Source organism: Bos mutus, chromosome 13 (assembly GCF_027580195.1).
Source record: "Bos mutus isolate GX-2022 chromosome 13, NWIPB_WYAK_1.1, whole genome shotgun sequence".
Taxonomy (NCBI): Eukaryota; Metazoa; Chordata; class Mammalia; order Artiodactyla; family Bovidae; genus Bos; species Bos mutus.
Genome location: NC_091629.1, coordinates 23,457,598 through 23,479,705, shown reverse-complemented (window position 1 = coordinate 23,479,705; position 22,108 = coordinate 23,457,598). Strand labels below are relative to the sequence as shown.

The following is a 22,108-nucleotide window of genomic DNA, read 5'->3' as shown; positions in this document are numbered from 1 at the left end:
AAAAACAACAACAAAGTGAGCATTACCTGAAAACTCCTGGGAAGAGGGCCACGCCCCACCCTCACCTCCACCCCTTCCTGCTCAGCCCAGCACTGCACTCAACACTCAACACCTGTGTGTGGGGAGGAGATGGAGAGATCTTGGAGGGGCCGGAGATCTTGGAGGGGTGGGAGATCTGGGACGTGGGGCTCTAACAGCTCCCATGCAGTGCCGGCTGCAAGGGGCTAGAAGAGGCATCCCAGGCAACTCTTCCATAGGAAAACCTCCAGGACAGGGATAACCTAACATCCCATCTCTCTACCACTCCGCTGTCCTCTCACAGGCAAATTTATGAATGTTTTCTTGTCAGGAAGCATTTAACAGGAGGCTTCCTGTGTGCAGTTGTGGATCTGTCAGGAATCCTCTGTTCTTTATTAATTCATAAATATTCAGGAATTAAAAGGAGAAGCAAGCCTCTCCCAGGGGCTGAGGAATCCAGGCTTTTCCTTCGTTAGTTTTTCTATATGGTGATAAGTACCCTCTTCCTTTTTATGAACCATATGGTAAAAGTGATTATTTACAACCCTCTCTCTTTCATATGGATGACCTCATGTTTCCTTGATAACTTGTAAATTTTGATTTTATTTCTGCTGAAAATAGCTATCTTGTAAGACAGTATAAATACCTACACAATATTGAATAAAACACCTCTGCTCCATCAGAGCTTTGGTCCCCGTGTCTTGCTTTCTCTCTCTCTCTCTCTCTTTCAGGCTATCCCCTGGAGCACAGAGGCTCTCTGAGTTCACTTTCCTGCCCCGGCTTCTAAGACCCTCTCGAGAAGGCGCTCTGCGCCTTCACCCCATTGAGAGGGCGCCTGAGGCCTCCGTGAACAGAGCAAGCCCCATGTCAGGGATTTTATTGGCTTTCTGCGTAAACCAAGGAATATCAGCCTCTTTCTCTCTCCTTTACTTTCTTATCAGTCGACTCCGGACCACCAGGTTCCGGTCCATTAAAGGACCTCGACATTTTCTCTTTCATTCCGATGTCCTTCTCCCACACCCCCTCCTTTCTTTCACACACCCTCTAGTCACCAAAGGATCCAACTGCCCACCGTTTGGAGAAAGCTCATCTCTGGCAACGAGCCTCTCTGCATCACATTCTCGCACAGACCTCACCATCATAAATCCTCTCCTGCCGTGAGCCAGGGGACCCCCAGCCTCTTCAATTTCTCCTGTCAGCCAGCCACTAGAGCAGCAATTTCCTGAACCCCATTATCGAACGACTGATCCTCCTCTGCCTCTTCTGACAGCCCGGCCCCTCCCTCCCCATGACTGCAGCGGGCTCCTCCACCCTCTTCCTCACCTCCCATCCTCACCTCCTTGTCTACAAACAGCTTGACGGCCAGGCCAGTGTCACCCATGTCCCTTCTCCAGATGCAGTGCTGACCTCTGACCTGAGCTCCTTCAGGACTTCTCCTGACTACAGGGGGACGCTTTCCTTGGACATGCTTTGCAAGTTCACACTCAAAATAAACTACTACATTAAAAAAAAAAAAAAAGGAGATTCCTTTCCTCCACTTTCAAGTTGTTCTCCTTTCCCCTTTTCCAGCGCTCCACCATTCTTGCAATTACCCACACTTAAAATCTGACTCTGTGTTGATTTTCTGAGTCCACAGACAGTTTGACCAGGTTCGATCAATCCTCCTCTCAGCATACATCCTGATTCCAAACTTCCTCTCCCCTCCAACCGTACCGCCACCATCCTGGCCTCTGCCCCCTGGAGCCAGAAAAATCCTCCATGGGCCTCCCCAACAGCAGCCCTTTCACCCTCTGATGGATCTTACATGGTGACAGGTGGTATCACGCTGCTGACACACCTCTGCTCAAGAACCACACTTGCCCCTTCCCCTCTGTGACTCCACAACCAGGGAACCGCGCAAACAACCTGCACGGCTGCTCTCCTGCTGCACACTCAGGCACCTGTGACCATGGCCTCTGCAGGTCCCCACACACTGACTGCACACTGTGCCCACAGGCTGGCAGTGCTGCACCCCAACTCCCCCCCAAACCGTCCAAGGTCTGGAGGGAAAATGCAGAAGCCCAGCATTCACAGGGACTCCCGAGTCAACCCTCAACACACTTAGGTCTACACCATCATCTAAACAGCCTGCGTGTGGAGCCTCTTCCCACCTGTAAGGTGAGCCCTGGAGAAAATGTGTATTTGATGCTTTGTTTACACCCTTCTCAGAACCACCAGTGCTTGGTATGAGGTAAGCAACTGATAAAACTCTTGTTTACAGAATATATAAAATAAGAGGTTTCAATGAGTTTTCTTTTCTCAAAAGTAGAATTGAGACCAAGACTGAACTCAGTGCCACTGCCCCCAACTCACCAGCCGGATGAGCTGTCGGTCCAGCCACCGGAGCACATCCGGCCCCTCCTCCGTCTCGGCTCGGAACACCCCCAGCCGTGCCATCAGCACCGCTGCCGCCTCCTGGTCAAACGCCGCTTCGATGTGCTTCAGCTGGCTCTGCACGTCTGCCCAACTGACCGGACATCCCAGGGTGAGGGCCGGCTCTCACATTCACACACGCACCTCTTCTTAATCTCTGCTTTTACACACACACACACGCACACGCACAAACACATGCACACACACATGGGAATACTACTCAGCAACAAAAAAGAGAATTCTATTCCACCATTTCCAACAACACGAATGGACCTAGAGGGTGCTATGCTTACTGAGACACGTCAGACGGAGAAAGACAAATACTAAATATGTTCACTTACACCTGGAATCTAAAAAATGAAACAAATGAATATAACAAAACAGAAACAGATTCACAAATAGAGAACAAGCTAGTGGTTACCAGTCAGGAAAGGGAAGGAGGGAGGAGCAAGGAGGAAGAGGTAAAACCTACTGTGTATAAAATAAACTGGCTACAAGGACATACTGTATAGCACAGGGACTAGAGCCAACATTTTATAATAACTTTGAACGGATTACAACCTATTAAAACATGCGATCACTATGTTGTACACCTGAATCTAATGTGTGCTTGGTCACTCAGTCATGTCTGACTCTTTGCAACCCCATGGACTGCAGCCCGCCAGGCTCCTCTGTCCATGGGATTCTCTAGGCAAGAATACCGGAGTGGGTTGCCGTGCCCTCCTCCAGGGGATCTTCCCAACACAGGGATTGAACCCAGGTCTCTTGCACTGCAGGCAGATTCTTTACCAACTACTTCAAAACAGCTTTTTTTTTTCTTCAAAACAAAACATAAACGTTGAGGCCTTTATGTACTGACAAGAAAGGTGTCCTTGACACAGTAACGAGAGAAGCTTATGCACACCAACACAAAAGCCATCACATATATAATGCACACACGTGGTACATGACTGCCCAGAAATGGGACTGTGGACAGTGAAGCCAGCACGGTAACTGTACTTCACCTCAGGGGAAGCAGGGAGACCCACTCTTTACATAACTATGTGCTGTTTGAATCTTTTACGAGGACGGTATGCTTGTGGGTCACTTATTTGATAAATAAAATAATGAAACATCACTTTTAAAGAACTTATCCCTACTAAAGGAGTGTCTTCTAAGCTGAGTGAGCTGCAATGCTGCCTCCTCCCCTGCACTCTCCTCCCCCCACCCTCGTCCCCACCCTGCTCTGGTCAAATGAGCCAGCAAGGGCTGGTGAGGACCATGCAATCAGTGGATCGCAGAGATGAACAACTAGATACTAGATTCCCTCCACAGCAAAGACCAGGGGCTCAGCAGAGAGGAAGCTGGGGTGCTCACTTGCGGGCAACGGTGGTCACACGGATGCGCCGCTGGGTGCTGGAGTGCTGGTAGTGCGTGACGAACTGGATGGCGCCTCGGCCTCCTTGCGGGATCGGGGCGTTGTGCTGCAGGGCAAGAGGCCTGTGACTGTCAGTGCAGGACCCCACACAAGCAGTCAGAGGCTGCAGGTGCGTCCTAAGACGACCAACACCATGGTGACAGCAAGGTTCTCAAGGCGTGTTGAATGTGACACTTAAAATCAGGGCTTTTCACTTTTCATAATTCTTATCTCAAAAACAGAGAACCAGCTGGGGCTCAGTGACAACTTACTGGGGTGGGATGTCGCGGGGAGGTGGGAGGGATGTTCAAGTGGGAAGGGCCATGGGTAAATCTATGGCTGATTCATGTTGATGTATGGTAGAAACCAATACTGTAAAGCAACCATCCTTCAATTATAAATGAAAAAACTTTTTAAAAAATTAACTAAAGATAAAAATTAAAAGAATACTGGAGTGGGTTGCCATTCCCTCCTCCAGGGTATCTTCCCGACCCAGGGATCAAAAAAGAAAAAAAAGCAACAAGAGAACCATATTCAAATAAACACTGAACACGACTTAATGATATACATGCTGAGGGGTTCAGCGAGGAAAGACACTGATAACTGCAGCTTGCTTCAAAGTCCAGCCAAATAGAAGGAATTGAGGGAAGGCTAGACAATTACAGAACCTCAGTGGTGGCTACTGGGGTATTCACTGTACAATTCTACTCATTCTTCTGTATGTCTGAGTTTAAAACAGTAAAATCCTGGAGAAAAACTGACACACTCAGAAATTCACCAACATTATGATGGCTGATAAAAGCCATTCCTCTTCTGATGACCTTATCAGTTCAATAAAGTGACAAGGGCAATCTCCTGTCTGACTCTGACCAAACCCCAGAAAGAATAAAAAAGATGATGCCAGAATGGTATCGGACCCAACACAAGCCCAAAGTAGCATCAGCTTCTGGAGAGAGAAACCAAAGGCCACTGGTCGGTAATAAACCAGAAAACACAACACGGAGACATGACTATTCACAAAGAAATCCAGCCCACCTGGTTGACTACTTCAAAGTAGATGCCGAGCGTTGTCGTGGGATCCAGGCCACAGATTTTCCACTGGCTCGTGCCACCGACACCAAGCTCCTAGGGGTGAGAAGACGAATTAAAAAGAATTAAGACAAAAAAGATACTCCAGTGATGAACTGCTAATGACAAGTACTGACTCTGAGGACAGGCCCCTTAGACTATCTCACTCCAAACAAAAGCCTGAATTTCAGGCATTCCCTGGCAGTCCAGTGGCTAGGAACTGTGAGCTTCCACTGCAGGGGGGCACAAGTTCAAATCCCAGGTCAAGGAACTAAGATCCCACATCTGCACAGCACAGCCAAAAAATAAAGAAAATCTAAATTTCACGAAAAAAGTAAAATTACAAGCCAGAATAAAGTTTAACACTTATCACAGTGCTTTAAAATCAGGCTTTTCAAATGGGCACTCTGATCAGTTTTCATTACATCACTGAGACGTATCTCTACACAGACACACACAGTGCAGAACACTGACGTCAACTGAGAGGATAAGTCAGGGACAGGGAAGAAGCAAATACTAGAAGAAAAAAGAACCGCCTGCTTAGCTTGAAAGATTTGTGTGCTTCCCCCATTGTTGCTAGACTAAGAAATAATTACAGAACTTGAGCTGTCAAATATTAATTCTTAACCCAATTCCTTTACGCAAAACCGACGTATAAATTCTTGGTAAGAGAACTGAGATTTTAGCTGTGTGAAAGCTACTTTATGTTGAACAGCTGAACGGCTCCCCAGTGATAAGAAGTTCACTGAAGTGTGAAGGGTATCACAGCTTTAAGCATATCATTGAGAAGAAAAGCTACAGGTATCATACACCTAGAACCACAAACCAGGGTCTGAGACATACATTCAACACCTCACTAGAATACGGAAAACCATCCTTGGAGAGCAACATGACTGTGCATTGAGCGTCATGACACCTCTCATACATTTCTCTGAATCCACCCGCAGTGTAAAGGGTCAGCTGAGGACAGCTGACATCAATCCAGTCTCTATGGAGCCAAGCCAGGAGCCTGTGTCCCCAGGGAACAGAACCAGCATCTGAGGAAGGTGACGCTCAGGCAGGAGAGGGGAGAGTCACAGTGACATCAGGTCACAGCTCCTTGTGCTTCATGAGACTTTCCTGAGAAGACTGCGAGATGGACGGAGGTCTGGGTGTTCACCTTCCCTTTAACTCCTGCTGGGCAGTGAGGCCACCCCCAGGAATGAGGGTGAGGAAGTAACGGGCCTGCCCACCTCCTTTTCTGGCCTTGTTAACCCTTCTCTCCACACTGTCCACCTCCATTTTTAATACGTGAAACTCATTCAAGTTTCAGACCCACGGGTTCAGGATACTGTCACCCGAAACATGCCATGATGGCCTAAGGATTATTTTAAACTGAAGGTCATTTTTTAAAAGCAGAAGTAAAAAAACTCTCCGTCCTCCTCCTGCCAAGAAGGCAGGAGCTTCTGAAGTAACCACCAAGGACATGCTAGATGCTCATCAGCCCAGAGGTGGCATGGAAGAATGTGTAATGACTTGTGCTTAAAAAACCCTCCTTTTTCATGAGTTTCCCCGTCTATCTACGTTTCCTCCATCTACCACTCTTCAGGATCCAAAGTCCCATTCCTCTGTGTTATCCCTCTTCAACAGATTTATTGCTCTTCTGTTAAGAAGCAACATACTCCCCAAGTTCTAAGCACCCCTTGCAGTTACCTATCACTAGGCACGTACGTGCTGTGTATATGTGTGATGCACACACCAACAAACTTGCTTGTTTGCCTGTTGTTAAGCTGTTTTGTCAGGTCCCGAACAATGAAACTGACATGGGCAGAATAGCACCAGCTGCCAAGCGTGGTCACAAACCATCCAGAGCCCCACAAGGACTTCTCACTAATACACAAACTCCTTAAGTAAGCATTTACCCTGCCTTGATCAGAAGAAAATGGAAAGATGGAACTAGGAGTCACCATTTTATTGAGATTCAAATACACTGAAACACAGGGTTATCAAAGTATAACCTAATGCAATCAGAGGAAAGGCTGCTGGCAAACAAGATACTCGTGTTGTGCTATCATCTCATTCAACTGGTTTCCTGCTGAGGCAAAAAGGGAACGGCCCCTATACTTGAGGCATGAGCAGTATCGCCTCCCCACAGCTCGGCTGCAGGCACACAGATCACTCAGGAAGTGTGGGCCCAAAAGGGTTTCACTTGCATCTAATCATCCGCCCAGCCTCCACTTCACAGCAAATATACGACAGAAAGCAAGTCAAATGAGAAAACAGACACACGGAAACCTCGTGACACTCAAGGACAGAAGACACTGGCACGTGGCTCCGTCTCTTCAACAGATGTCGTCAAACAAGACAAGCTAGAAAGCATAAACAAAACGACAGGAAGTCCATTCTAGATCTTAGAAGACTGAGGATACATAATCCCAGATGCAATGCTGGTTAGAGGGAAAAACAGCTGCAAGAGCACTTGGAGAGAAAGCAGGCAAAGAACGTGACTGTGTGTTAGATGGTATCAGGAAACTGCTTTCCTAGTCTTGAGAATAGCCTTGTCTTCAGAAGCTGCACACTGAAACACGGACTCAAGACATCTGCAATGTGTTTTCAAAGGCAACATAGGATAGCGAATATGGCAAATAGAGGATATCAGATAGGTAACTCAAATGTGGCCAACGAGAGGACAGAGCAATAATCCTGACAAAATGTCCAGGATTGATGAGCCTAAATGGTGGGGAAAGAGGATTCATTACACTCTTCTCAGACTTCCCAGTGTGTCTGAAAACTGTACTTCCCTCGCCGTTGCCTCCTCCCTCCCCATCAACAAGTGTCATGGCTGATCCCTGCTGGACCCCAGAGCAGCTCATCAGCATGAACTAATCAACAACACCTTCTGAGGCAGATTCTAAGTCTATGGGGAATATTTAGGAACAAGGAAGCCTCCCAAGGCCCCAATGAGAAACAGGAGTACAAGTCCCATAGTACTTGGGGATGATGAGGGACTCATCAGAGGCACTTGGGGCAGCAATCCACCTCACCCAGAGGGTTACAGGAAAATTCTCACAAATTATCTTGCCTCTGGCAACTTCAAACTTGCTCTAGGTAGTCACTAGTGAAACAGTCACTGCTGAGGACAAAACTCTGATGTGAAGGGTGAAATCTAGGGCTTCCTAGGTGCTTCCCCTGGGCTGCTCGCTGAATCCTCCCAATAGTGCTATACAGCAGGTCCCATCACTTCCTTTATTCCCCAACAGAGATGCTGAGTCCTGGATCCGTGAAGTACCTTGTCCTGACCACCCTCCCCGAGTCCACATTCAGCCCTCTCGTCCACCCTCAAGTTGAAGATGACGGTGGGGAAGGACATAAACATCATCACCCTGCCCAGAGCCAGCCTGGACAGGCCTCACTGGACCGCTGGTGCACCCTTGGTAGCTGAAGTGTGAGAAGAGGAAGCAGGCCACCAGCAAGGCCACCTCCCCATCTGGTAAGGGCTGAACCGTGCTTCCACGCACTCGAGGAACACCAACATCTGCACGCACAGTGTCACCCACCGCCCAGCCAACTCGAATGGTCTCTGAGAAGTGAGACAAAGGCAGCCCTTCCAAGGGCAATAAGCACATGAGTTTATTTCAAAAGGGCTGTACTCCATGGGATGGAATGCCTAGTGGTTCTCTGGCGCGACCACCCAAGCAGGAGTAGCAGGTGAGGGGACCTGGGCCTGGCTCCTCTGTGTCAGCTCTGACCCTGAGCAGGACACTGAACCTCTGCGAGCCTCAGCTTTCTCCTCTCTGACCATTTAGATGGATGGATGGAAAGACAGAGATGACACTACCCCTCCACCCCTCTGCACAGACACAAGCCAACAGGTGACACACAAAAGGTCATCCAGCTTCAACCCATCTAAGCGGTCAAATCTGGGACAGAGGAGGGAAAGGTGATGAAGTTTTTCTTACGTTTTCTGACACACACGGTCCTTTCACATTTAGAGACACACAGGGTCCGATGGCTCCCGCAACCTTCAGCTCCCTTGAGGTCTGAGACAGAATTACACAAGAGCACACAGTTAACAACCACTAAGAACCACCCTCTTACAAAGGACACAACTAAAACTTAGAGGAAGAAACGGCAGGGTTATCACTTCACCCAGAGAAAACCCTACAGGGATTCCAGTACACAAAAGCTGGTACATGGTTCTCCATGGCTTCTGTGAAACCAACCAGAACTTTAATAAAACCCTCCTTGAGAAACAGCATGTCTTGTTCCAAAGATGATGCCACATGTCCTGCTTTCTCCAAGTTGAAATGATTGTGCACACAGAGGACAGCAATTCCACCAATGATACCACATTCCTCCCCAATGCCACGAGCCTGCTGTAATGAGTCACAACTGTCAATCAGCAAACATGCTGTCTTGTGTATCTTTAAATATACTTAATTCTGAATTCATTTCAGCAAAGTCCATTCTTCATCTATTTAAATAAACCTCAAACATTTGATGATGTTGTTTGAAGTTTAACCCAGATGATTTACTCATTATCGCCAATTCGCAAAGTAATATTTACCATCGTATTTTCTAATGGTCACTTTGACTGTTTTCTCAGTGACTCAGGATCAAGGGTATAGGTCTACAGTCCCTGAGTGGAAAATAAAAAGCTATACTCATGATGCCGCCCTATTTAAGAGCACTCTGGTCCATCTGCAGGCAGGTGTTATGCACGAATCAGTGGCTGAGTGGGTGCTCAGCCTACCACCCGTAATCTACGGCCTGCTGTCCTAGGGCAGGGCAGAACCTGCGGAGAGAGCAGACAACTCTGTGTTTCAAACACTGATAAATACACAGTTCATTCTTGAGAAGCAAAGCAACCAGAGATGGTGGGATTATTTTGCTGGGAACTTCTTATCTTTATAAATGCTCATGTCCTGCGGGGTGAGGTTTCTCCAAAGCCAACTACTAAATAAGCAGGAACACTATTCTTCCCTTAAATATTTAGAAATATATTGTACCTTTACTTCCAAAGTAGCACCAAAGGCCATTCGGAAATTGCCATTAAAATCTTTACTGAAAATTCTTTGGAATGTCTGCTTGAAGAGAGAAGTGTTGAAAGAATCTCCCATCACCATGTAGCCTCTAGGAAGAAAAAAGGAAAAAGAAAGTGAACCTTTAGATGACTGAAAGCCATTCAGAGGCTTCTTGGGTACTGACAAACAATTAATTTAGAGAAGAAAGTAAAAAGCAAGCCTGTCTATAAAGGTGTTACTGACAATATACTGCTTGCTAATGGTAACAGCCAGTTCAAGCTGTACTCTGGAAAAACACTATTTTTAAAACATGAAACAGAATTAACTAGAACAGCACTTGTATCTTGATCACTATGGCAGTTATATAAACCTACAAGAGATGACAAATACCTCACAGAATTAGACGTACACAGAGATTTTAAAAATGAATGCATGTAAACACTGGTGAGAGCCAAGTCCAGTCCATAATGGAGTTAACTGTATAAACTAAGTCAAGTTTCCTGGTTGTGACATTGTGCTGTATTTATGTAAGTGCCACCACTGGGCTCCAAAATCACTGCAGATGGTGACTGCAGCCAGGAAATTAAAAGATGCTTACTCCTTGGAAGGATAACCTTGGTATCTAGGTTATGACCAACCTAGATACCATATTAAAAAGCAGAGACATTACTTTGCCAACAAAGGTCCGTCTAGTCAAGGCTATGGCTTTTCCAGTAGTCATGTATGGATGTGAGAGTTGGACTATAAGGAAAGCTGAGTGCTGAAGAATTGATGCTTTTCAACTGTGGAGTTGGAGAAGACTCTTGAGAGTCCCTTGGACTACAAGGAGATCCAATTAGTTCATTCAAGGAGATCAGTCCTAAGTATTCATTGGAAGGACTAATGTTGAAGCTGAAACTCCAATACTTTGGCCACCTGATGCAAAGAACTAACTCATTGGAAAAGACCCTGATGCTGGGAAAGACTGAAGGCGGGAGGAGAAGGAGACGAGGATGAGATGGTTGGATGGCATCACCGACTCAATGGACATGAGTTTGGGTGAACTCCGGGAGTTGGTGATGGACAGGAAGGCCTGGCAAGCTACAGTCCATGGGGTCACAAAGAGTGGACACGACTGAGCAACTGAACTGAACCACTGGGAATTGCTGGATGAAAAGTATGGACAGATCGCTTTGTACTATGTTTGCAATTCCTTGTGAATCTTAATTACTTCAATTAAAAAGTTAAAACAAAAATGATATAATCATCAGCTGCGTGTGCTCAGCCACACCTAGAACACGCAGGGATTCTCAAACCCTGCACATCAGAAACGCTCAGCAACTTTAAATACGCTGATGCCCAGGCCATGTGCTGTGCTAATTAAATCCGACTTTAGGAACAGGACTCAAATCAAGAGTAGCTTTTAATGTTCGCAGGTGATGCCAACGTGCAGCAGCTTCAGACCAGCACTGCACGTCTGTGGATCTCACCAAAATCCCCAGAGAGTTTGTTAAAACCGACCGCCACACTGGAGCCTCAGCCTCTGATTCAGGAGGTCTGGGGTGAAGCCCAAGTGTGCACATTTCTAATCAGGCCCCATGGAGCACTGAGGCGGCTGGTTGGGCCTCATCCTGCTTTGAGGACCATGCCTCCACAACGCCATCCAGCCGAGGTGACGACTTGTGCTCTCAACCCACCCCTCACTGCACCCTCCAGGCTGTCAGGAAGTGTGGCTGCTAGGCCAGGGGAGGGGCGGCTAGTTTCTCCGGCATTCAGACCTATTCCCTACCCTTCTCACAAGGAAGTGCTAAAGGCCACACACTTCATGCTTGCCATCTTGCCCGGGTGTCTGGACAACTCTAAGAAATGAAGTTCCTCTGAAACGACAGGTTCCTAGGAAAGCCTGACCTCCCTCCGATCATAGCTTCTTCCTCCGAGAAGTACACCACCCTCCCCAGCCCAGAAACCGCAGCCCAGAGCCAAACGAATGCTCCTGTGAGCCAGCCTGGGCCCTCCCCACGGTTCCACCCCTCATTTTTCTTTCCTTAGAACCACCACTCTCACTTTACTCAGGGAGGGGCTCGCTGTCCACATACCCAGTAAGATTTGGGCAACACTTCATCTCCAGGAGTCCAGTCTGATCAAGGGCACAGGCGTAAATATCAATGCAGTGACCGTTTGCAGCAGTGCGGTTCGCAAGCATCTCATAGTGCTGCAGAGAGAGAAAAACCATCTTCATGGAACAGGGACATCACCCATTAGGTATCCTCAAAGTTTTTCGAGATTGGAAGCTACACTTTTTTTATATGGATGTCATAAATTGTCCCCATGTCCCCTGTTTGATCACATCCACTCTAATCAAGGTCTCAGAACTGGGGCAGATATTTAATGTCAGCGAGATCTGGCAGGTCATCTCAGCAAAAGCAGCTCGCCTGCCACACAGCATGGCCTGGGCAGAGCAGAGGCTGCTCCCCTGAGCAGCCGAAGCCCCACCCTGGGTGACTACACTTACAGCCCGTGGCCAGGAGCACCTACCTTGGTTGCCTTTTTCATGAAGCGGGCATTGTCTTTCTCAATGTCATGCCAGGAACGAATAGGAACCTTTAATTCATCTCCAACCACCATGCCAGGTCCCTGGGTGGGGGGTCCCCCAGTGAACAGCATGATCCTGGCTCCCGTGTTTGGAAAAGTGCCCTGTGACAGTGAGTGGCAGCATGTTAGAGACACACAGCCCGCCCCAAGCATACTTCCCACAGAGATGCCGCAAACACGCGCTCCCTCAGCTGTCGTGAACTGTCGTGGACACTGAGGACACTGCAGCAAAGAGCAGACGACACTATGGACAAGCAGCTTCTCACTTCCAGGCTGAGGCTCTGGAGAGCTTTTATTAATTTACTGTGATCCCACTGCCCTAATGGTCTTGTGTTTCTCAAGAAAACTTTCTGTAATTTTCAAAACACTGAGGGCTCCTTCAGTGTGGACAATAATAATCACTGAAGTACGTTCTGATAAACTAACACAGCCAGCTGACTGGGGTCACAGCTGATTTTTCAGACAAGGCCAAGAACACACCTTCTGCCATCAAGCTTGCAAGGTTTGGGGGCAGGGCAGTAAATTCTGAGTTACCTCCAACAGGCCTACAGCAATGGACAAGGCAACACCAGTGGATCGCAAAGGCCTCTTCCCCTGAGGTACGGGCCACGGGTCCCTCTGTAGCTCCCCAAGGAGATCAGTGAGGTTCATGTCAATCTTGTGAATGGGCTGCAGAAACCTGCATGATTTTGAATGGACACGTCAAATCTGAGTTAATAAAGTACTCTGGTCCTCGGCCCACGTAACACATAGCTACTGCTCTTCAAAACGTGTATCAGAGTAGAAAAAACTTGCAGTTTTTTTTCTTCAAAGTTGTCTCTAACTACAAACACAAAAAACTCAAAGCAATTTTATACAGGACAATCTCTTAAAGCCTAACGTATAATACTTTGCACATGTAGTGTGAAAGAAAATCAATTTCAAACAGGAGCAAATCAGTTTAATTAAAGTTTAAGTGGCCAAAAAAACAACAACAGCAACAATCCTAAAGACACGCCTAACAGGAACTCAGTTCATGTAACGTTCACAAGCAGGGACAACCTTCATCGATCGTTCTGAAGATTCTCTCAATGTTTCTCTTAAACACTTGGAGTCATCAGGGAAACACCGGTTTCTTAGAGAAGAGGCTGTAACCATCACCTTATGTTGGCCAACTGTTAACCCAGCCCTTGGCCGTTCTAGGAGTGCAGCAGGCCACGTGAACTAAGTGCCCAGTCTCAGGACACTCAACAGAAGCCTTTTCAGTGTCCCCAGCTTTACAAAATGGGGGGAGTTCCCTAGTGGCCTAGTGGTTAGGATTATGGGCTTTCACTGTTGTGGCCCGGGTTCAACTCCTGGTTGGGGAACCGAAGTCCCGAAAGCTGCAGTGCTGCCAAAATTAAAAAAAGGAAAAAAAGGACAACAGCCACGTGTCTAAGAAGAGGGGAATGACTGTGTGCAGTGCTCTCAAAACCTCTATGGTGATCCAACTCTAAAAGGAAAAGCATCCTGAGCAAAACTGCCCCAGGATATATGTGAACGTATATATTTATATAGATTATAAATTTTCAACATACACTGATGTATTATGCTTATTATTAAACATTAAATATTGATTAGGCCTAATCTTTTCTTCCCCTTTAAAAATAAAATACAAAGCACTCTCGCTGCGCCCCCCACCCCCCACCCAAGGGGCCAGGCTCACCTGCTGGACACGGACGGGCGCTCCTGCGGCTGAGCCGGGCGCATTGGCTGCACGGGCATCGCAGGCTTGGTCAGGCCCAGCATGTCCTACACAAACCAAAAAGATGCATTTCTCATAACACGGTAAGAGAATGGCTCCTATTTTTTTCCTTTTTCTTAATGAAACTTTAAGAACTATCCCTGCTCCTGCCTGAGGACAAGCTGCACACTGACCTGGATCTGCTTGGCAGTAAGGTCCTTCGTACCCCGGAAGACGTAACTCTTGGAGATCCCCTCGCAGCTGAGTTCGTGAACCTGTACCATCCTCCCAAACGTGATCAAACCCACCAGCGCGTCCGGAGGAAGGAGGCTCAGGGACATCTGCAGGGACTCCTTGAGTGCTTGGAGGTCATCATCCTCCAGACACGTGTCCACCACATACAGGAAGATCAGAGGGGATGGGGCGCCTCGCTGGATATGGGGGAAAATGGCATACAGTTAGTGTACAGACAGACGTGACCTGCTCTTTTTAAAACAAAACAGGTATGCACTAAATAACAACTCTTTATTTACACCTGTCAGGGATAACAACATCAAAACAAACTTCTACTTACCTCATTAAAAGGTAGGTTTTATCAAAACCAACTGGATGCAGACTATTTGTATCCAACAATTTATTCCCCATTTTGAATGCCAGGCCTTGCTCTAGGTCCTGCCATACATCAGCAGACCAAAAGGCCAGAGATCCCTATCTGCCTGAGGAGCTAACTTTCAAGAATCGAGAAGAGGGGCAGGATTGTGCAGGTAGGGCAGGGTAGGGGTGGAGCTCCACCAGTAACTGGGAGGCTAGGGCAGCCTTATTAAGAAAGTAACATTTTGGATTTCAAAGAAAAAAAAAAAAAAAAAAAGAAGTAACATGTGAGCAAAAAGCTGGAGGGGAAGGAGGGAGCAATGCAGATACAGGGAGAGAGCTCCAGCCTGAGGAAAAGCCAGAACCAAGGCCCAGGGACATGTCTGTGCCCACACACTGAGCAGTCAAGGATCCCGCGGGCCTTGCAGCTGTAAATCGTTCATATGGGCAAGAGACAAAGAAGACAGAGTATTTCAGAAGAAACTCAATACTTAACACTGCTCCTTAAACACATGACAATTACCTGTATCACGTACTCAATTGTAGAAAACTGGGGCATCAATTCAGCAGGCTGGTTCACCTCAGATATGCCTGCGTAAGCTGGAGGAAACTGGAGAAAACAAGACAGAGCAATGTTTCATGAGGGCTGAAAGTTACACTATGTCTCCTATCTTCCATTTATAAAAATAGTAATAGTTTAATGACCACGTATTTATTATGAAAGTATTAAACCTAGAACATGTTACTAAAATACAAAAATCTATTAACACTGCCCTACATCACACTGGAACTTTATTTTAAATGGTTTTCAGATATGTTGTAACTTCTAAATGATTAAAACACACACTATTAAAAACCATTTCCTAATTGTTGCCTATAAATGAAGGGCTGAGATTTTAGCTGTCTTATCAATTATCTATGTGGAATCTAAAGCTTTTATTTAGGTTTATTATTCTAGCTGTGATCAATAAAGTAATACACGTTCATTGTAGAAACCCTGGCAAGTACAAGAAATTTCATGGATAGAAGAGCCTGGCAGGCTACAGCCCACGGGGTTGCAAAAACTGTACATGACTGAGCTACTGAACAAGAAAAATATAAGAAAAAAGAAACAATCCCCCGATCGCACACACACCCACACACACTCCCACCACTTGGAGGCAGCCTCTGTCAACATCTCAGCTTCCACACTTGTTCTTAAGCACAGCTGAGATCATCTTGCATGCACAATTTTGCAACCTGCCTTTTGGTGCTTAACATGTCATAGGTGTCTTCTTTTTTCTCTACAAACATTTTAGATTCGTAGCTTGTATGTTGCTTTTCCTTTCCCCAAGTTAAAAATTGAGGTATGACGCCGTACATACCAATTTTACCATCTTTTTGAGTGTCCGGTTCAGAGATCTTAAATACACTTATAACACTGTGCGACCACCTCTAACATCCATCCCCAGAACTTTCCTCATCTTGTAAAACTGAAACTCTGAACCTGTTAAACAATCTCCGCTTCATCCCCATCCAGCCCCTAGCACCCACCTCTCCATTACTCCAAGTACCTCATTTAATGGGGATCATATATGCTTGTCTTTTTAGGACTGGCTTATTTCACTCAGTAATATCAGTAAAGCTCAATTACATTGTAGCGTTAAGTCAGAACATCCTTGCATCTTAAGGCTGATACTATTTCACTGAATACAGGACACTTGCTTACCCATTCACCTGGCAGCAGATACTGAAGTCAGGTGAAATGTTTAGCTACTGTGAATACTACTACTATGAATAGGAGTGTATATCTACAAGATCCTGTTTTCAGTTCTTTTGGATATATATCCAGAGGTGGGAATGCTGCATCATTTGGTAAACATCCCTAATGATTAGTGACGATGAGCACCTTTTTATGTGCTTATTGGCCATCCATCTATCATCTTTGGAGAAATTATCTCTTCAAGTCCTTTGGACATTTCTGAACTAGGCTTCCCTGTTGTTGACTATTATGAGTTCTTAAATATTCTACACATTAATCCCTTAGACATACGATTTGCAAATACTTTCACCCACTGTATGAGCTGGCTTTTACTCTCTTGACACTGTCTTTTTGATCCAGTAGAATTCTCACAATTAATAAAATTAAACAGACATCAATTCTGAGTGTAATAGGGTGTAGGAATGTTTTTAAGACTTGCATATACTTCTGAATCGCCCATGGAATCTTGAATGGTGGGACTTCCCTGGTGATCTAGTGGCTAAGACTCCATGTTTCCAATGCAGGAGGCCTGGGTTTGATCCCTGGTCAGGGAACTAGATCCCACATGCTGCAACTAAAGATTCTGAAAGTTGCAATGAAGATCTCATGTGCCTCAGCTAAGACCCGGCATGGCCAAAATAAATGAATGAAAAAAACAAAAATACTGAATGGTACCTGCTTCTAATTCCCAAGCTTATACTCAGTTATCAACTACAGGCTAGTCCTTTATCACTGGTCTCAGTGTGCACTGAGCATGAGACTCATAATTATGATCAAATTAAGAATAAGTAGATTATGACTATCTTAAGATCTACTAGAACAGTATATATTATGATGAGCATAATTAATTATTTGCTAACTGCTTTACCAAGGTATAGTTTATATACCATAAAATCACTCATTTTAAATGCACAATTCAGTGATTTTTAGTAAATGCACATAGAACTGTGCAATACTTATCATAATCCACTTTTAGAACATTTTCTTCATAGACACAGTTCATGTCAAAGAGAATTCTCTCTCATCATTTGGGAGCTCTTAGCTCAATAACTTAAAAATGCTTAAATCAAAACAAGATAAATACTGATATTTGACCCTAAAAGTTAGAAGGGTCAGAAAATGAAAATCCAGTATCCAATTAAAATAAATTGAAGTCAAATGTAATATAAATACCTTCTGTTTTTTGGGTAACATACTCAGTGCTTACAGAGAGCGTACTTAGAAAAAAAAAGAAAGGAGTTCTACGTCCTCTCCACAGCAAACGACAAAGACTCAAATAAAGAAATGGAATGACCATTTCAAAGAAAAATCACGGATGTTCAATGTTCAATATTACCAGGAGAGACCCAAATTCACCTCAATTTTTTCAGTGTAGGACAATGAACTGAAACACAGGGAATACTTTTAAAATAATTATATTCACATACCTGATTTCTCTGGAAACAGAAATTACAGGCCCAAAGTTTTGCTCGATAATCAACCTGACTGTGAGAAAGATAAAATATTACATCCAGGTTCTATTTTCATTTTTAACACAGTACTGAGTGGGGGATTTTTGTAGAAACGAACACCTCGGGCATTAATACGTCTCTGGTCAATAACGTGTTTTAAGCTAGAAAACATTTACGTGTAAACTTCAAGTTCAGTTAATCTCAGAGATGTGTGTTCCTATGTGGGTGCATCAGTGGATGAAGGCACACAACACCTTCTCTGCAGCTCGAGTTCTAGCTAAGGACACAGAAAGGCTCCTTCAAGCAGCAACAGTGAATGGCTACTAAACCCTTTTTTCTCTTTTCTGACTTCCTAGATAATATTTAGAAGTTTGTGAGCTATAAAATTTATTCGTTACTTCCTATGGCCTCATTATCTAAACAGTCTTTATGATTTTCCTAACATCTTTACTTTTTGGATATGTGAAACTACTAAATTTTAGTACTAAAAAGTACATTTCACACAGGAAAAACTCCTCAGATTTGAACCACACTTAGTTCACTTGAAGAAGTTGGGTAGGAATGCTTCTGGGTTGATACACTTCCTAAAACTTGTTGCTTGCCCCCTGCTTTCTACATTTAGAAAATTAACATCAGGAGCTATTATTTTAAAAGAGCAGCAGCATCTTATACATGGGCACATCAAATAAAAGCAAGGAGAATGAAGTTAAAAAAAGTTCCCTTATATAAAAATTTTATCCTTTAAAGAGTATTTATGGCACTCTTTATTTGTTTACAAATTCTTTGAAAGAGTGCCCACATTTACGAGAGCGATCACAGGTCACTATTCCAGGCGCAAAAAAAAGTTACACTTAACAGTAATATCTTTTAAGAGCTCAAATTTCTTCTGCCTGTTACTTCTTCCTGCCGTACGGGATCACCATACCAGGTAGGTGCGACAGAACTGTCTAAAGCACTTGGATTTTTCTGGAAAAAGCTTTAAAGACACCAATAAAATGAACAGTTAAACCAAAAATAAACTGCAAAGCAGAAGGGAAAAACACCAACCAATCCTTTCCCTCCACCTCACCCCGTAAGTTCTAATTCTATTTGGAGTTATCAGGCCGGAGGGATTCCCAAAAGCACTCATTACCTAAGTATCTCACTATTCACTACTCATCTCAGATCTGACATCTTGCCCAAATGAATCACTTTTATGAGAATCACATAAACGTCGGAATTTACTGTAGTTATCCTTTCTACTGGTTTTTAAAAGAGTTCATACCAAAGTGGATTGAGAATGGCTTTGCAAGTTGGCCTGCTGCAGAGCACCGGTTCATACTGTACGGGAGGCAGGTCTGGTCGTTCTTTTAAAGGAGTAAGAAGACAAGCCAGGGGAACAACCATTCTTGTAGCCTCGAGTCTGCTGGAAGGCCACACATTCCAACTAAAACGCACGCCATCGCGTTCTTCATTCTGCTGAATGAACTCCAGGTATGTGGCCATTGTCCAAAAAAAAAAAAACTACAGATAAACCCTTAATTGTACTTGAAATTCCCAAATGAACTTCAAAAAAAAAGATGATGACCTAACTCAACATTCTTTAAACACTTACGTCTAGAAGAACTTGTCACTGGAGAATGCCAACGTCTCACTTCTCTCTGACCCCCAAGGGTCAGTTAACTTTACCGCTACCTTTCCTGTTCCTTTCTCAAATCCCCGTTTCTAGCACTTAAAAAAAATAAAAGGGGCGGAAGGTTTACAATCACTTGGTCATCTCTAAGCTGCATGCAGTTGAGTAAGAGTCATTTAAATCTCCTCAAACAGCACATTATCACTTCAGCCGAGCAGATTTCAACCCTGTGTTCAAGCCCTGTTTCAGAAGCTAGCTATCTTCCTCCCTGACCCCCTTTCCTCCTGATTCTATTTGAGTAAAACATTGTATTAAAATTTACATTCCAAGTGATCTTGGTTTTGTGGCCTTTTCCCTCTTTCCATTATTAACTACAGAGAAAAGACCCAGATACTGATGCTCAAATGCTATTCATGGAGTGAACAGCCCCCAGTTCTTACCCAAAGTACTTCTTGGGATCACCGGAATTAAAGGCCAGTGGACTACTACACTACATACACACCTCACCAGCACCTACCCTCTCACCACAGTCACTTATGCTCATGCCTTGAAAGATTCCAATTTTAACAGCCATCCAGATTAAGTACATTTTCCAAACTCAGATAATGCCAATTCCCCTGAGTGCTCTATACATCCTGTTTACATACTAAAATCTAGGCTAATTACAATTCAGCTATTAGGTAGGATTCAAGGGAACAAAAAGCTCAACAATGGGAAAAAAGGTAAATTAAGGAATCTGTTATATAAGTGGCCTCTAGTGCTCACTTATGCAATGCTAAATAATGACTGTCTCCAATTATTTTAAGATGTGCCATACCGTTAATAATTTGGACAAAGAGAACAATAAACAGCTTATAAATGTGAATGAATCGATTACTCTGCTACACACAACATAGACCATAGAAATTCCAAATGTCTGTTCCAATTAAACCCCTAAGGCATATGTTATTTCTGGCAAAAGTGGGAAACTGAGGCACTATATATACAGAAACACTTCCACAGCTTCCTGGGCAGCAAAAGGTAATTTAGGTGGGAATGAAAGCACTCTCAGCAAGCACCTCAGCAGCCTTCATTAAGTGACCATTTTCCTTCTCAAAACATTTCATTACTAATAGGTACTGCATTTCCATCCTATGTCCCCAAGCATCTACATATTAAAACCTGCACTGTCCATTTGCCACTGCCTGTCTTCCCCTCACTCTTTCAACAGCATGGAATCTTAACTCTGGGCTCACAGCCAACAAGGAACTTCACCAGGTCAATAAATCCTCTGAAACTGCATGCAAAACTGTGTGCATGAGCCAACAGTGCATTTTTATAGAGACGAGTCGACCACTAACATCGTATTTTCAAAGGGGAAAAGTTTCAGAATGGGTTAATAGCTGAATGGATGAACTTTGAACAAGTAAAACTCTAAAGATCCTGTATATGTATCTGTTTAAAAAAAAAAAAAAAATCTGTACCATTCATTCCACCTTAAGGGCATGACTTTTAAGGACGCAGCTAAGGCTAAGCAAGGAGTCCGAAGACCTGGGTTCTTAGCTCCGACTCCGTTACGAAGCGTAAATCATTCAACCTAATTCTAGAGTTCCTCAACTTTAAAATGGACGTTGGATCCTTCCGGAGCCCCCTCCCCCGAGTCCGAGGGATTCTGTGCCAAAAGCAGGCCCGCCGCCCCAGCTGGCGGGGACCGCGCCACTCTCAACAAACCCTTGGGTCACCGATCCCCTCAGTTCCTCCGCCTGCTCGGAAAAGGCCTCGCCCCAGGAGGAACCCACCCGCCCTCAGCAGAGACTCTTGTCCCAGCTCTCGGCCTCTCATCACCTGTGCTGTCCGCTCACCTGGCCCAGGGAGCTCACCTGTCCGCAGCCTTCCGCAACCACAGCTGCTAAAAGCCGGAGTCCGGCTCCCACCACCTAGTCCACCTCAGCTCTAAGCCGATTGGTCAGCACTCTTGTGCGTCACTCCACGGCGCCGTCCGCTAGCCAATCAAACAGGGCCCGGGGGCGGGAGAGAGGAAGGAAGACACTCAGACAGGCTGCGCCGCCATATTGAAACAGGGCAAGATAGACACGCTTCATGCCTCAAAATCACAATTCCTCAGAATACACGTTTTTCCACGTTCACCTCTAAACCCTTCTGCCGCACGGAACACAGGCGCCTACATAACTGTTTTCTAGGCGCAACCAGGGCGCCTCAGGAGCTCACCGCCGTCCAATAAGACGTCCGCTCCCTTCAGTGGGAAGTCCCCCTCATCACCTTAGTTACCGGGAAGCGAGAACGATGACGTCAGGTACCGGAAGAGGGCGTGGCTTCTCGCAGAGGAAACCAAGTTGGACGGAAGGAGGTCTCGGCACGCACGAGGGGGCGGAGCTAAGGGAGCCTGGGGTGCGTCAGCGCAGGAGTCCTGTCGGACTGTTCTTCGTCCTGTGGGTGTTCCTGTCCTGGTTTGTGCAGGTGCATTGACGCTCTCTGCGGGGCCTGGCATTAGTAAACAGTTCTTCTCTATCCGTCATCCTTCCACGAGAAGGTGAATAATTGGG

General features: G+C 45.3%; 1 protein-coding gene across 6 annotated transcripts in view; it reads right to left on the bottom strand.

Annotated features, from left to right (window-relative positions):
* Positions 1-21,793, bottom strand: part of SEC23B (SEC23 homolog B, COPII coat complex component) — a 30,676-nt gene extending 8,883 nt beyond the window's left edge. Inside the window, exons 1-15 of one of the 6 annotated variants that reach the window (XM_070381136.1) lie at positions 21,774-21,789; positions 19,548-19,663; positions 19,218-19,441; positions 17,930-17,987; positions 15,285-15,371; positions 14,365-14,601; positions 14,153-14,238; positions 13,003-13,147; positions 12,412-12,570; positions 11,973-12,088; positions 9,883-10,006; positions 8,833-8,913; positions 4,862-4,951; positions 3,787-3,893; positions 2,371-2,524 (exon numbers count right to left, since the gene is read on the bottom strand). In XM_070381136.1, the coding sequence (XP_070237237.1) occupies positions 2,371-2,524; positions 3,787-3,893; positions 4,862-4,951; positions 8,833-8,913; positions 9,883-10,006; positions 11,973-12,088; positions 12,412-12,570; positions 13,003-13,147; positions 14,153-14,238; positions 14,365-14,601; positions 15,285-15,371; positions 17,930-17,987; positions 19,218-19,438 (1,665 nt within the window). In that variant the 5' untranslated portion in view covers positions 19,439-19,441; positions 19,548-19,663; positions 21,774-21,789. Of the gene's footprint in view, positions 1-2,370; positions 2,525-3,786; positions 3,894-4,861; positions 4,952-8,832; positions 8,914-9,882; positions 10,007-11,972; positions 12,089-12,411; positions 12,571-13,002; positions 13,148-14,152; positions 14,239-14,364; positions 14,602-15,284; positions 15,372-17,929; positions 17,988-19,217; positions 19,443-19,547; positions 19,664-21,390; positions 21,719-21,773 lie in introns of those variants that run through there. The other 5 variants (XM_070381133.1, XM_070381137.1, XM_070381134.1 and 2 more) reach the window with 5 other exon arrangements.
* Positions 21,794-22,108: the final 315 nt, after the last annotated feature.